Source organism: Canis aureus, chromosome 3, assembly GCF_053574225.1.
Source record: "Canis aureus isolate CA01 chromosome 3, VMU_Caureus_v.1.0, whole genome shotgun sequence".
In the NCBI taxonomy this organism is placed as follows: Eukaryota; Metazoa; Chordata; class Mammalia; order Carnivora; family Canidae; genus Canis; species Canis aureus.
In genome coordinates this window covers 62,911,483-62,928,577 of record NC_135613.1, presented here as the reverse complement: position 1 = coordinate 62,928,577, position 17,095 = coordinate 62,911,483, and the positions used below count along the sequence as shown (strand labels likewise).

The 17,095-nt window shown below is 37.0% G+C and overlaps 1 protein-coding gene across 12 annotated transcripts in view; it reads right to left on the bottom strand.

The window, feature by feature from the left end:
- Positions 1 to 17,095, bottom strand: part of GRIA4 (glutamate ionotropic receptor AMPA type subunit 4) — a 374,556-nt gene that overhangs the window by 5,057 nt on the left and 352,404 nt on the right. For 3 of the 12 annotated variants that reach the window (XM_077893287.1, XM_077893284.1, XM_077893288.1), the window contains exons 15-16: positions 9,798 to 9,912; positions 1,559 to 1,693 (exon numbers count right to left, since the gene is read on the bottom strand). The exons of 2 other annotated variants lie outside the window; for them this stretch is intronic. In XM_077893287.1, coding sequence (XP_077749413.1) covers positions 1,559 to 1,693; positions 9,798 to 9,912 — 250 coding nt within the window. Of the gene's footprint in view, positions 1 to 1,445; positions 1,694 to 3,874; positions 3,990 to 9,793; positions 9,913 to 17,095 lie in introns of those variants that run through there. 7 more of the 12 variants (XM_077893291.1, XM_077893289.1, XM_077893290.1 and 4 more) reach the window with 7 other exon arrangements.

Sequence of the window (17,095 nt, the reverse complement as noted above, 5' to 3'; positions counted from 1 at the left end):
AGAAGACATGCTCAAAACATTCTGATCTGAGTGAACTGAGGGTCTTGTTTTTAATTCTTTTCCACAAAATTGGGAAAGAACCATTCGGGGCTTATCTGTGTACAGTTACATTCAGTCATCCATTAATTTCTAGATTATGGATAAAAGCAATTAGATCTTGGTAAAAGGGAATGGCTTTTGTTCTTTGTTTTAAGATATTAACAAAGTATTTCAGTATCTTTATATCAATAAGTATCAAAAACAAGCATATTTACCTGGCATCACCTCAGATATACATCTTATGAAAATTATATTGGGTTTTTGACTCTCAGGGACATCAAGCACTGAGTGTCTCTTATGGGTTCAAAGGCTCATTTATCATTGTAATCAGAGTGAGCAGCCTATTCAGTTGACTATTATATATAATTTAAAAAAGTGAGTCTTGAGACCTGATTTTAGGAAGAGCAATAACAAATGCTTTCAGATCTTATTTTAAAACCACTTTCTATCAGTAGAGGAAAAAAGTAGTGGACACTTAGATTCTTAAAAAAATTGCCTCCATTTCCTACATTTCACCGAATATTTACAATGTTCTATTGTGACACAATGAGAGGATGTAAGTGGGGATGTAAGTTGCTCTGGCTTACTTAAAAACAGTTGAAACGAAACAACAAGGCCATAATAATTCACTGCAATTTTTATCTTTTGCAGTGTCCTCCTAAAGAACACCATACGTTGCTGACATCTTTGGTGGAAAAACTGTTGTCATGCCTAAAATGCATATCTGCCTTACTGACACTGTGAATGTAAAAGTTGAAATTCATCTAATAAATATGAATTTAATATGACAAATTCTAATTCGTCAATATTCTGACGATCACTCCTACCTAAAGGTCTGCCTCAAGGTACTGTCAGATGAACAAACAGCAGTGTTTCACTCTTAAAAAATATAGAATTATGGTTAATGTAAAACAAATAGGAGCTAAAAATTTTTGAGCACTTACTATGTGCTTGGAGTTGTTTCTCAGAAAATACACAATCATATCAAAAGAAGCAACTGTTTAAGCTTTAATCATTTGAAACAGTTTTATCCTTATTTTGTTAGCAATTCTCCTAAAATTGGATTGTTCCAAGTAGATTGGCCTGGTACATGTATAAGGAAACCCAGAACTAATTTCCATTTTCTCCCAAATTTCAGGTAGGATATACTGTGTAGATCTTTTTGCAGAGCAATCCTGGAGGTCTGTTTTTGTCTTTCTGACCCTTTCAATGCAGATATCTATTGGCAACATAAAGTTTCGAACGGTGCATCTGCAGCCAAAGAAAACTGAATCACTTTGCACTGAATTTTTCAAAAATATAAAAGCTCTAATCAGAAGCAAGCAATATCACCACTGGACAGACAGGTCACGACACTGCAATTACAGGATGCATCACCCACTCACTGTAGTAACCCTAAGTCCTACCCCTAAATTTTAATACTTTCGGTTCCATATACGTTGTAACCTTCTCTATAGGTTGCTAAATTCTGGGTATTCTGCGAGGAAGTTGGGTTAAAAGTCTGTGCACTCTTTGCCACCTTCATTCTCTTCGCCTCTGCCCTGGACTTGTAACAGAACTCTATCAAAGCCACCAGCATTGCCAAGCCCAAGCCGCCAACCAGAATGTAGAAGACGCCTGCTACGTTGCTCAGGCTCAAGGCGCTTGTCTTGTCCTGGGGGAGATAGAGACATTTCAGTTAACTGTGGAAATGTCACATCCAGAAGGCAAAAGAACACACGAAATCCAAAACATCTCATTAAAGCAATTGCCTACTTTAACCTGAAATTATTTACATGTATAAATCACTGATGGAGGTTTATGGATTTAAGCATAAAGTTTACAGCTCTCAGGAGAAGTGAAATTATGATGATTACCAATAAAACTGTAATTACATTCAATAAAATTTGTAACGTTTTATCATTATTAAATATGCAGTGAAAACCACCATGCCTAGCCATATACAAGCATTTATATATTTACACAGGGTGGCAGAAGTGGGGTTATTAATAAGTTTGAAAATGGCATATTTAAAATACCCAATTACAAGGGAAGGGGATGTCTTTTGGCTTTCCTGCCATTATAAAGACTTTTAATGTTTGAAATTTCTCCTGTATAAATCTCACTTCACGTTTCCTACTTAAGGAAATAAGTCATTTGTTTTTGTTTTAGCTAACAGTTTCACATTTTCTTCGCTGTTGCTTTACCAAATACATGTAAATATGTGCTAGGGTACACATTATTTGTTCTTTCAGGCACATGTGTAAGGGAAATCTGGGAAGCGTCACTTTTACATATTATATACTATTTAGGAATAATTAAATATGCATCACACTTAGGTAACCTTTTAAAAAATGACTTAGAAAATACACAAATTACCATGGTTAATTGAGACATAAATTATTTTTGTGTGAACAAATTTATGACTATTTTCACTGACTTAAAAATAAGATTTCATTCCCACTTAAAATACTTAATCAGTTAATAGTTTAGACATATTATTCCCCAGAGCTTTAGTATACATATTATTTCACAATAAATTTGGAAATAATCAAGCAAATGATTGGAAGATGCTAAAATTGTAACAAGAATTGAGAATTTTTTTTCATAAATTGGAAATACGTGTATTATGTAGCATTATGTGAGAAGGTAGACTACCTGCAGGATGCCCTGTGGCCGTCATCTTCCCAGCAGTATTTATTTTTATTTTTTTATTTTTTTGCAAAATGTGAGTCAGACTCTTAAGTAGTTTTATTAGGAGAGTATTTAATTCAAAAGATGTACTGTGTACAAGTGTACTATGTTCACTGAGCTATGACATTAGCTGATTGGGCCAGAATTTAGGGTTGCTTCATTTTTAAAATAATCGCTCATTAAGTGTTTATGCTTCTCTGGCTTGACATAGGGATTTGAGATCAGTATTTCATTATTCGGCCAAAACTGTCTATTTCCACTCTGGTTCAAAGGCAGGAAAAAAACCGATTAAACAGCAGGATAAGCCCTAAAGAGGGTTCAAGCAACATTGTCTGTTTCTTAACAGAGGCTCTCCTACTTACACCATTTACTTGTTTAAGGTCTTAGAATAACTAATATTTTTTTCTTTTAAAGGAGATTGAAATAAACAAAAGATTTTAAGAATCCTAAATGATGGCTTTTAGACACTCATTACATCTTACTAATTTGTGCAGGTAATTAGATTCACTGGTAAATTGTTACAGTTTTTTTCCTTTAGAATGGAAACATAGCTTTTATTTTTATTTGTACTTATTGGAATTAGGTCTATAGATCTCTGCATCACCCTAAGAAGAATTCATGAATGCGAGATCATAACTTGAGGATATTGTTCACAAACGATGCACTAAAATCGTATTTGGTAGGATTGAATTGGAGAGTTCACTGTGCATCTGTTCGCACAATGGGGCCTCTTCAACTAAAGTGGAATGTTTGGCAACATAGTGACGTAAGGCTGACCCTCCAAATACAATATATTGAAATTTAAACTCTTCCTCTGGCTGACTAGTAAACAACTTCCCATTTCTTGCTTTGAGAATACATCCGATCCTGAAATGATAGGTTTCATGGCCTTTGCCTCCGAAACAAACAGAACCCTAAGCAGAAAAGCACTACTTTTTATTAGTGGTACGTGAATTTGAGAATAATAGAAGGAACTTTATTATTTTATGTACTTTTTGCAGGTAATCTAAGTTTTAAATAAATAGTGGGGGAGCTGGCTGCCATTTATGGAAAAGGCATGAGCTTGTAAGGTGGGCAGGTTACTGGGTCCGTGCACTCCTGACAATCGCTCCCGTCTATGCTCTGCGAACACAAGAGGAGGTCCCGAACTGCGACGACTGACCTTGCTTCCAGAGTCCTTGGGTCCACATTCACCTTTATCGTACCACCACTTGTTTTTCAGCTTGTCTAAGACGCCTGCCTCACTGAGTTTCAAAACGGCAAGGTTTACAGGAGTTCTTCACGTGGAAAATAACATAAATAACATTATATATGTTATTTTATGTTATTCAAGTAAAACTACATTAGAATCGCATGGCAAAGTGACAGAGCAGAGGCCACAGTAGGTGCTATGTCTCGTGCTGTAGGCCCAGGTGTAGAACCAGACATACGACTGGGGCCTGCTCCATCGCTTTAGGTAACAGGCGCATACTGCTCGGGAGGGCTTGTAAATAAAATGTATGCAATTACTGTGAATCCAAAACTATTGGCCTGGGTTGGCTTTCTGGAGAATTTACAATTTTTGCAGCACAACTGCGGGAGTCGTTTAAAAATCCACGAGCTCCCCTTTGTCGCCCCCTCCCACCCCTTCTCAGCTGGTGGAATTTTCCGCTATGCTCTACAAGTCCATCTGTGGTGCTCATCATGACACTGGCTCCTTCAGCACACCTCTCTGGGACTACATGAAGGAGGAGGGGGATGCAGGTGGTATGGAGGGTACAGGGAAGTCCCCAGATATGTGGGTCCTGGAAGGGTAAGCCCATGTTGACACTTCCCTTCCGAGTTGTGAGATTTTACCTAAATGATACCACTTTCTCTGTCTTGAGCCTATCATATTAAGATCCTGTGCACACAAAGGGAAGTGACTATAATGTACTCCACGGTGCTACAGCAGATACATCACGGGTTCAGGCCACCAAGATTCCTCGGAACAAAGTCCCATCCTATGCAATCCCACTCGTCTATCATCTCTGTGTCCCTCAGTCCTCAACGTCATGTAAGGCAGCTCACGGACGAAAAGCCCGTCAATCACTCAATCTCAGTGTCCCGAGAAATCTAAGAACAGCCCCTGGTTTTCATTCCCACGTTAACATCTCTGTGTGTATAAGATAAAAGTCCGAGAGGATGGACGAGAAACAAAAACTCATGACATCTCTTGTTACTGTGTCCCTGCTTGGTTGGTTTCTGTTTCTTTCTGCTTTTATGAACATTCAGAGACTCACTGACTTTCTCCTGACATTTCTAAGGCTGCCACAATCATTTCGTCTGGCTCTGGCTCCTAACACCTCACTTCTTTTAGGAAATATTGAGTGCATTTGGAGAGACACAGAGCACATTTTCTTGATTGTCAGGGGATTAATTCCATAAACTTATCTGCACAACTAGGCCCTGCAGCAATGATGATGGCGATGATGCCAGCCAACACCGACGGAACCCATGTGAAGTACTGGGAGCTCTCGCAGGCATTTTACATGATTGTATACTACGATCACCTGCATTTTACAAATGAGGAAACCCAGGCAACAGAGCGATTAAAGCATCTAGTCACACAGCTAGGAAGTAGCTGAATCAGGATGTGGAATAGTCTGATTTCATAGCTTGTGCAATTAAAAACATTATCAATGGAAGACTCAGGAAATGGAGTTTCTGATGGAGTTTTTTGATTAACATTTAAGCCAAATCTCTTTTTTTTTAAATTGTTTCATTGCTATTGTACTGAGTTCTGAAAAAAGTTTCTAAGAGGTTTTTCTTTTTCACTGTTTTCTGAATATGATTTAATTGTTTCAATGTTGTAACATCTTAACAAGGTTCATTGTTTTATTTAAGAAATAATATGCTTTTGCCACATTCCTAGAAAATTATATTGTGTCTTGGTGTAAAATCTAATATGAGCGTGATTTAACACTTTTACTACTAAACGCTGAGTTTGGGGGCAGGGCAGGATGAAGATTTTGGTAAACCGGGGTGTTTGGTAAATCTGGCCCCAGTCTAGGTTTTAGTCTCCATACACCCCCATTCGTGAAGTAATTATTACAAAACCCCACCCTAGGTGGTTGGTGAGCTGTGAACTCCTTGGGAACAAAGCCAAATCTCATTCATCTTTGTAAGACACTATTTCCCAGGGTATCTGACTCAGAGTGGGTGCTCTGCAAGGCTGCTACCTTTAAATTATTTTGAATCCAGAGCAACCTTTTTCATTTAACTGATACTATAAGAGTTTTGAGGTCCCCTTGCTAACACCTGCACAGGTGTTATATGAGCCTACACTGCACTTCTTGATTGGGATGCTGGAAAGGGAAGGAAAATGAAAGAGTTTCCTTCCAGTTTCTTGTAGAAGCTTGAGTTTAGAGGCTGTGAGCAGAATGGAATTTGGAATTAAAGGTACTGATATGAGCCCAACTTTAATGGTCAACTGCTGGAATGTCAGGCACTGAACAAGGCATTTATTATTGAGATGCCAGCTTTTGTTTGCCACTTTTTTTCTGCTTATGAATTCACATTTTTGATAATAATCCCTTTGCTCTTGCACTGGTTTCTATGGCTACGCTGAAGGGGAAGAGGCCACTTAGAACATACTTTAAAGTCAGGAATGGGCTACAGTCTTCAAAGTGCCAAAGTAAAGATGAGTATTGTGTGATGTAGTATAGTTCCTAAAGAAGACATCATTTGGTAATAACATTTACAAAATGATTTTTATAGGAATAGCTACATCCATGAGTGTGCCTATTTTTATACACATAGTGGAGAATAAGGTATAAAACAAGCAGAAAAAAATAATTTTATAGACCATTAATGATTACAGGCATTGCCAAAATTTCCAACTAGAGCCAGGATTAAATAACTAATGCTAAAAACTGGCATAAAATTCTGTGTATGGTTCAGCCAAAATCATATCAATGGATTCATCGAAGAGGAAAATGAGTTTCAGACATTAAAATATTTTTAAATTGATTCATTGTCAATTAGTAAACTTCTATTACTTCAGTCACAAGAATAAGTATGAATTTCTTATGATCATATAAAAGACCACATTGCACTAATATTAACATTATTAAGTAAATTTTAAAACAAATGGATTTGCACCCCCAAAATAATGCCTTTCTACTTTATTATTTTTGTTAAGATGCAGGACCCTTTCTCTTATTTTCTTAAATTTTTATATTTCAGCCTGAAGCCGGTTGGTTGAGGGCCGCAGGGGTCAGCACTTCATGCTCTAGGAATGGCTACCAGCTGAGTGGGGATGCTAATTATTTTGTAGCCATGGGGTGTGACTGGAAGCTGCCACAGTGACTCTATCTAGTTCAGTTATCAGGCATACTAAATCATGAGCTCCTTGTGAGAAAAGTTTTCTTTTTCCCCCACAGATACTGGCGTGTGGCTTGCTGAAAGCAGAAGTTTAATAATTCGCTGCCGAATGTTAGGCTGGAGATGTTCTCTGTGGTTATAATCCCGTGAATGGCAGGGGGGCCACTTGTCCTCTCAGAGGAATACATTCCTGGGGGGAGGGGCAGAGCTTTCCACGATTTTTCTCCTTCATTAGATGAATCACTACTAGAAAACTGAGTTTCCTGCACTAAGAGTCTGTATTGAAAATCAGACCACGTTAGATTTCGGGATGCTTGGGTCAGGCCTCTGGATGTGCATATTCACCCCTACAGGGAATTGGCATCATTTGATTTCTCTTCTGCTTTGGCTTGACACTCAGCAAAGGCTTAAAAACTAGCTTCATTCTCCAATGCATCCCTTCTCCTCCTTATTTTACCTCTTCTGAGGAGGGTCAGGCCACATGGAAGGGGCGAGGGAACTTTAAAAAGAAAACCAGACACCTGTAGAAGGCCCAAAACAAACATGAAAAAACAACTGCCTCCTGGTGCTTTACTTTGACCTAAGTTAGGTCAGGACATTTAAAATACTGCCTTTTATTATAAACTCAGACTCGGGCATTATTAACATTTAGATGGTAAACACCTATTCACTTGGAGATAAGTAGTCCATCAATATACAACCTACAGGAATTTTTTTTAGTATGGAAACAAAATTTTCAAGGGAAAATAGAACATATTGTGATATCATTTGGGGGAAGTGTTTTACATTAGCTTTTATAACATTTCATTAAGATTTGAAGTAACGTTTTAGAATATCACTTTGCAGTTCATGTTTGGTGAAAGTAGGTTACTGCAGACCTGTGGGAGCAACAGTTTGACTTTTGAGAACTACAAGGTTAGATTTACATATATTTTTTGACAACAAATATTTAGTGTCCGTTGTGTACCAAACAATCTGTGGGATAAAACAGATTAAAATCCAACAAAGCTGTCCCACCCATTATTTAAATAGACTAAAGTGACTTTTGTTAAATCAATTTTTCCATTATGTGCAGGTTTCTGCTTGTTTCTCTGGAAAGACTTTTTAATGCACACTAAAATAGGACTTTGTTATTCATTTTTGTGGGAAGTTTTATTTGTTAAGCAGTGTTATACTTCTATAGGAGATAAAAATAAACATTTGTGAGCAAAATTTTTCTAATGGACTAGAAAATCTTTGCTTTTCTTTGGTGCTATTAGATCATATTTTCTTATATTTCTAATTTGCATGGAAAAATAGATTATTGGCATAACTTTAAATTTTCTCTGCATATAAATATGTATTTTTTTACTTATGTTTTTATGGAAACTGTCAGAACATTCCAGGGAAGTTAGGGAGCCAACATACAAAAAGAGTTAATATTCCTTAAGTAAACATGTGGCTGGTGCCTTGAATAGAGGGGTCTTGAAGGGGAACCCTCCCAAAGGAACCCCCCAGGATTCTACTCTCTCTGTGCTCTTTCTCTCCAGAATGATACTTTCCCAGGACCAGGGGATGGGAGATCATGTGATTCCGTGTCTCCTTTGTCAGGCCTCTCCTTGGCTAGAATATTCCCTTGCCAAAGCTTATCCTCCTCTTCCTCCATTAGGGCTGGTAATTAGATGGGCATAGACAAAGGAGCTGCACTTGAACGTCTCCCTAGATGGGGAAGGAGGGGAAGTTAGTGCCATTGGAAAAGAATGAGGTTAGCCGCCATCCCATTGGGTGGTCTCTAAGAACAGGGCACGGTTCTGTGGGGTGGGTGGCCACGGGAGGGAATTTCTAGCCTACTCAAGATACTGAAGACTAGCAGTTTTAGGCAATTCTCTAGATTTTAAAAGAAAGACAAGAGTGCATACTTTTAAAATTTCAATATTCTTTCATGCCAGTTGAAAGGTATGAAAGAAAAGAAAATTCAGTTGGAATATTCCCACCTCTGAGTTTTCCTGAAGTCCATACACAGTGAAGAAGGGTTCTGGGACATGAGTTGATTATTTCGTTAATTGTATACTTTTCCTTTAGAAGCTGCTTAGAAAGAAAAACCCCACATTATCTTATGAAGCTGGAAATAGGACATGGATGTAGGGAGAATAGAGCTGAACAGGTCTTCTTTTTATAGTATGATCATTCTGGGATTTGATTCATTTATGGAAGGCAAAAAATGTGTAGTTCACATGACTATCTTTGATTTATTATTTAACTTGATATTTAATGGAAGCCTGAGGGTTCTGGGTGGAGAAATGCCTTTCTGGAAGGTATTCTAGAAAGGTCCAGGTGGAGCCAAGTCATTGTTGTTACTTAAAAGCACTTTGTGGACATCCTAGCCATGTACTGGTGAACAAAAGTAGACAGACTTACCCTCAGTGTCCTCCCTCCTCACTTCTCTAAATTGCTCTTTCAAAAACCTCGGTCCCTTCCCGCATTTGACAGCAAGGTTCTTGGGACCACTGTTTCCCAAGAACCACAAGCTCTTCAAAGCCAGAGAGAGATGTGCTGGGACTATTATGATTAGGTTGGTTCGTGTATCCCCAGATTGGTAACAGTTGCAAATATTTTTGCTTTGACAGTAATTGCATACTTCCATTTTGAAGGGACTAGACTGGCAATTCTGGTGGTGTCAGGAGGCCCAAACTGTATCTCCCAGCAGATGCACCTATTACTATACATACTGTTTACCCGCTTTTGGTGACATTGAGGCTGACCTTGGAGTCACCTCCCCCGCTGCCACATTCTCCTTTGTCGTACCACCATTTGTTTTTCAATTTGTCCAAGAGGCCTTGTTCATTCAGTTTTAAAACTGCGAGGTTAACAGCATTTCTTGAAACGATAAAACATAATTTGTAAGAAACTGCACAGCTGTTAAGATGTTAGAAGGAATGAGGACTTAAGCTGTTTTTTAAGCTTCTCCCAGATGCTAAATAAACCTCTCATTTTGCTGTCCTGCAGCCCCTTGTCCACCAGAGTCCAAACCAAAGGCAATAGTAATTAATTTCAAAAGGTATTAAACATGAAGCATTTGGTGCTGTTCACTCTCAGAGTTCATTTATTGACAAAAACCTGATGCTGTCATCAACCAATGACATGGATTTTTTTCCTTTGGAAAACAGCAATAAACTTGGCATTTACTGGGAATGGAGAAAGAATTGTGCCTTGACTTCCTTTGCCTCCAAGGATGTCAACAGCTTGACTTCCTTTGCCTCCAAGGATGTCAACAGCCGAAAAGAGATCAAAATGAAAATGCATTCCCAGAAGGAAAAATCTAAGGGCATTGACAAACCAAAGAGGCAGCCATTCATTTTTGCCAAGTGGGTTCCTGACAACAAAGAGTATGGCTTAATTATGATTCCCTTTATTGTTTGCGTGAGTTTCGCTTTTTAATCTATTCGATTTCACTGGTCTCAGAATCTAGGATTTGCATGTTTGGTTTGGTTTGGTTTCCTGCGCTAGTGGCCACGGGATAGTCAAGAGAAAGAAAGTAGCAGCCCTTGGGGAAATTCTTATATTTGAATTTTGTGTTCATTTTTGAAGGCTTTGGATGCTATCTGGAAACTAGGAGGGCATGGCCAATTTGTTGAAATTGAGTAATTAAACCCCAGGAAACCAGGCTGCACATGGTAGGGACTTTGCAAACAGACCCTGGAGATCCAATGGCCGCCATGTGTATCTTTGTTGGGAAATGAGGGAGCAGATTCTAATGAAAAGGATTAAAAAATGTGTCATGGGCTTTTGCCTGCCAAGTATTTGGTTTCCTACTTGCTTTCAAGTAAAAATGTTTAAACGAGCCATTATCTCTTTCAAGAGGTTTTCCCAGCATTTCATGAAATTTCTGTTAAAGCCAGGGAGTGGCTTCCATACTGAGAATTTGGGATATGCTATTCAATAAATACCGAGTTGGTGATTACTTCATGCCAAATGAATTATAAATAAAAACAAAACAAAACAACCTCATATTAATGAGTAGCACTTGAAAACTGATTTGCAAGTGAAATATCACTTTGTTGACTGGTAAAAAGTGTTACATATTTCACCAATCAGCCTATTGAAGTACTTATTTTCTTAAAATGTGTTTATAATATTTCACATACACAATGTTCATTTTCCAGTTTTGTGATGTCTGGTCCACTTGGAGAATAAACATTTCCCACAAGTAAACCATATGCTTTCAGAGTGTTAGCTCTTCTTAGAGTTAGACTGCCATTTATTTTTTTTTATTTTTATTTTTTTTAGACTGCCATTTATGAAATGTCAATTATATTATCAGCTGCTCCTACCTTCCCAAGTACCACATTAGTGGCATAAAATAATATACTTCCTAAAGTGAATATATTTCCTAAAGTGAATTTGGGTGATTGCTTTAATCACCCAAAGGAGCAGACTGAAATATAAGAATGAATGAGTATTCAGTGAAGAGAGACCTTTAAAAAAATGCTGTTGGGAGAAAATTGTTTTAATTTATCTTGCGTCTACAACTAAATTTGTCTTTCTGTGATTTAAACTGAACTACTAAAATTTTTTATTTTGGAGAAAATTATTTTTATAATCCACTTTATTTTAGCCTAAAACATTCATATTAGATCCGTTTTAATGAAGTGGTATCCCAATAGTTTCATGTGTTGGTTTAGACCATTCCTTTGATAAAACTGAAATCATTTCATGAGAGGGTTATTTAACAGGGTTATTAGCCATATCCAAAGACAGTTCCACAGCACAGGAGAAAACAAAAGGCAAAATAAAGGAATGGATAAGGAAAAAAAGCTTCAGGTTGAGAAAACTGTTTGGAATAAAGCTTTCTACAAAATTATTCTAAGACATTGTCTTTCTAATACCATCTAATAGGCCATGTAAAAACAGTTTAGTTTCACACTGCTATCCGTATGTGTGTGTGTGTATACATCAATATTTGGTTCATACAATACACATGACCAGTAGGTAAGTCACTGCCCAGATCATAATTAATCATGTTTTCCTTCCAGAAAAATGTGGCCCCTTGATAAAGTCCACTCGATACTATTATATGTAAATTTACTTTTCTCAATGATGCATGGACGGCACTTGTAATCAATATTCAGAAAGAGTCTTCAGGTATTCAAGATTTTTTTGCATGTTAAACCTGTCTGTTTTCTACAATAGTCTGACTACAGATGTAATTTCTCTATCTAATCAGGTCTAGCAGCCTCCGTAGATTGCCATTTCAACTGCAGCATAAACCACATGTGAACATCTGCTCTATTTTATGAAACCCATTGCTTTCACGTTATTAAAAATAAGAATCATCAAGTGACTTTAACAAATACACAAAGTTACTTCACTCATTTTGCTAGAATAGATTTGAAAGTATTCTTTTTTTTTAAAAAAGGCAAGAGAAAAAGGAACCATGAAGGAGTCATTGTAAGCAAGCTTAAGGAAGTCCTAAGTATGGGGTAAATGAGGGATGGAGCAGGCAGGTCCTTGCTACAGAACGTTTTATTGTTGCTTTGCAATCCCCTTCACACATTTCAGACATAGATCTCACAATCGATGTCAGAAACATGGATTAATGAAGGATATTCTGGTTCTGATTAAACATCAGAGAAGCCTAAAAAATGGTCAGCCAAGAGGATAAGGGAGAATAAAAATATGCTGATTCCCTACATTAATTATTCCTTTTATTCTATGAAATGCAGCTTTTACAGATAAACTCCATTGAGTGGATTGTTTTCATTTAAAAATGGAAGGAGAGGAAGAAACGGTAAATGACTACACCTTTGCTGGATGAGGGCGAACCACAGTTATGAGCTCAGGTGTGGTGACAATGACCTTTAATAGACCGAGGTAGGACTCCAATAACTTATTTCTTGCCTTTGCCATTTGTACCTTTGGGGAATTCTAGGTAAGAAAAAAACCTTCTTCAAGTTTCCTTTTTAATAGTAGTGAGATGGCAGGGATCTTGACGTAGGGTGGAAGGAAGATGCTCATCGAGTCAAATTCTGGGACCTCAGGAAACCTACCCGAGGTTGTCATACCTGAAATTTCCTTCGATTAAGCTTGGGATTATGAAAATCCATACCTCACTGTGCTAGCTCCTGGGACCCATTTTTGTTAGTGAGGCTCCTGTTGAAAGATCACACATAACAAAAGCTCTAGAACTGGAAGTGGCAGAGCTAAACATCTCCCATTTATGGATATGGGATAAATTCATCTAATGCAAAGACTTTCTTGTTAAAAGCATCTTAATTCAGACTAAGTCATTGATTTCTTCCACCCTTTCATATGTAACTCATCATTCAATTCTATGTTTGGATATGCTTTTATGCTTAATTTATGCCTTACTCATTATATTTACTTCTGGACCATATTACTTGTAATTTTTCTGTTGGTAAGGTTTTAAAATTTACACGTAACAAATATCTACATTATAAGGAACATTTTAAGTTTGAGTTTAGTATTTTTATGATTTCCTGGGTTTGAGAATATTATTATAAAGGACTGATATACCAGCCCTACACTGAGTTAACATCTGCACACAGAATATTTAGGATGTATGTAGTTCATAGAACAAATAATTTGTAATATCCTGTTTAGTCTGATTAAAACAAACTTAATCCCAGGATGCCTGGGTGGCTCAGTGGCTGAGCATCTGCCTTTGGCTCAGGGCGTGATCCCAGAGTCCTCGGATCAAGTCCCACATTGGGCTCCCTGCATGGAGCCTGCTTCTCCCTCTGCCTGTGTCTCTCTGCCTCTCTATGTCTCTTATGAATAAATAAATAAAATCTTTAAAAAAATAAAATACCATTTTACTTAACAGGATGACTATTTCATTGCTGGCCGGGATTCAATACTGTATGGACCTGGTGCAGTTTATCTTAACTTACTGTGTGATTTTGCTACTGCTTTATTATCCTTATAGGAAAGGATCCATTAGTTATATACACATGAGAAAGTCTCATCACTTTTAGGCTTGTGCTTTCTCAACTGGAATGCTCTCTTCATTCTAAAGTCTCTCTCATTCTCTCTCTAGCTCGCTCTCTCTCTCTCTCTATATATATATATGTGTGTGTGTGTGTGTGTGTGTGTGTGTTTTAAAAGATTTTAAGTAATCCTTACACTCAATGTGAGGTTTGAATTTACAACCCTGAGATCAAGAGTCACAAGCTCTATTGACTGAGCCATCCAGGAGCCCCTAAACATGGTGTTCAAATATCCAGAATAGTACCTGAATGATGTTAGGAAATTATTCTCCTAGTCCCCAATAAATCCTAACATATTTTTTAAAAACTTAAAAATTGTGTGAATCATGAGACACTGTGTCAACAGATGAGAAAATCCCTTTAAAAGCCACAAAGCCTGTTGATAGATGATTTACACAGAAAGACCTAAAAATCATACAAAAATAATTCAACTTGGCTCGGAATTAAACTAATGTGAATTAAAACAATGCTGATTCAATTCTCTGCCACTCATGTTGTGAAAGACAAAAGTAAAGACAATGTTCAATATAGTCAGGGACTGAATAACATATGAACATATGCGTCCTCATCCACTGGTGATTGAATGAAGAACTAAAAAAGAAGTAAGAGGACTTCACACAACAAAAGGTTAAACACAGTTCTTGTTCTTGGAAATTACTGACAGTGTTGATAATGATACCAATGACTAATATTAATATTACTGGTTAATAATAATTCTCGTTTGAGAAATCAGTTCTAATAGTTAATCAATGATGCTAATAGGAGTAACTGAATGAACCTCATAGTTTATTTCTATAGCATACATGGCAGACCATTTACATGCCCACCAGAAGGGGAGAATGAAATGGACGGGGATGGGGGGGTGGGGGGGGGGCAGCAGTTGTTTTCAAGCCTGATTTGCATATAGAACCACCATCACAAATACAGATGCTCAGGCCCGATGTTGCTGCCGTCAGGTTCCTCTGAATCAGTGGAAGTGTGTCTATATGTTTACAAAGTTCCTGAGGTGATGGTATTGATAAGCACCAGTACTTTGTATGCTGAACGTTTTATGACCAAAGTTTTTAATGTCAAGCAAAAATGATTATAGTATAATGTTAAGTGAAAAAAAGAAGCAAATTTGTATATTCACTATGATTTCAAGAATAAAAATATATATAGAGAGGGAGACACATTAATTTAAAAATATTGGAAAAACATACAACACAGAGCTATCTTTGGACATAGAGATTATGATTAGTTTGGACTGTATTTTGCTTTTTATGCCTTCCCACCTATCCAAAATTTTCTACAATAAGTGATACTTTAATAATCAGTAAAAACAAAAAAAACTTCAATTATTTTTATAATTTTAATTATTTTATAATGCCTAAAAGAATTGTTTTATTCAAACCAACATATATCGTATTTTGGATAAAAAAAAAAACAAAAAAACAAAAAAAAACAACCCAACCAGACAAACAAAGAAATGAGGAAGAGGTAGAATTTAGGAATTACTCTTAAGGATGCCAGGAAAGCATTCCTTGCTCCCAGTGATGTGTGATGATGTACTTGCTTTTACAAAGGTTCTGCCTTATTTGAAGGGAACAGGTCAGGCAGAGGAGTCTGAGTAATGCATCAACTAGTGGGCCTGCCCTGTCAGACAGGGTCTGCAGGTGGTTAATAGAACTCTCAGTGGCCTGGAGAGAAGATTTGCTGCTTCACACATATTTACATAGACAAGGTGAGCTTTTCCCCTTAGGCTGAATTAAATGAATGTGATGATGAGTAGACTTGAGTCCTGCTAAGTGGACCATTAAAAAGAAAAAATATGTATATACTTCTGTTTTTTAGGAAAAGAGTTTTCATGGCTGGCAACTACATTTCTCCCCAAACAGTAGAGAAAAAAAGTCCTCATTTTTTGCAGGATTAAAAAAAAAACGCAATTAAAAAAAAATCTTTCATCATACCACATATTGACTATATCCCTTTTTTTGAAATTAAACTAAAATTCCAGATTGGAAACTCATTTGATTTAAACTTTGTTACAGCACATAAGTACATACAGAAACATTTCTAGAACCATTCTACTAAGAAAATAGTAATTTCATGAAAAATGGATAATAACCAACTCTGCACAGACTACTGGTTCTCTTATTTACATACTGGCATTGCCACCATTGTCACAAGGGTTCATACACGAAAGCCTACCCTAACGGATCAAAAGGAGATAGAAGGGGGGAGTATGGACCATATAGGGTTTTACTTTTGCATGTAATCAATGATGTACCCCCAAATAAAGGTATTTGGAGGAAATTAGTCATGACACTGAGAATTTACAACAACCTCAGAATTTTGTAGAAAGTCCATTAATAACTAAGAATTAGTTAGAAAGAAAATAAATAAATATCTGAAAATATTTATCAAGAAAATAACTAAAAATCAATAGGCTGTCAAATGATAAGGAGGTGAAAATCTTATCTTAAGGAAAAGCATTTGCATCCACAGTTCTACCTTTTTTTTTTGTATCTTTATTGGAGTTCAATTTGCCAATATATAGCATAACACCCAATGTTCATCCCATCAAGTTCTACCCTTGATCAGCTGTTTAAGGCCTAGAAGAGTAACTGGTTCTCAGAATTATAAATGCCACACTGTCTTTGATTTAACTTGTGCTCTGAGTTTTCTTCCCAAATTATCCCTTCCAGTAAACAAGCACAAGGCTTTTTGCTTCATTGGACCTGTGCATTTCCTTCCAAAGGCAGGATTTGGGCTAAATTGCTCTGTATATGCAAATGTTTTTAGAAAAGATACTAAGTTTTAATTCCAGTTTGCTTACCGAATGACAGGTAAGACTTGCACAGAAATGACATTACCAATTGATAATTTGATCTTGAAATTAGGAGGGAAAATTCTTTTTTCCGGTGGAAAGACAATTCAGACCCAACATGTATAATGAGCATTTGAAAGCCACCTTGATAAGGAAGGGCTTATTGTCTGTTTTGGATTTTGGATGACATATATGCAATTAATTTAGTGTATAAAGTCCTTTGTATTTCATACACCAAGTGAGT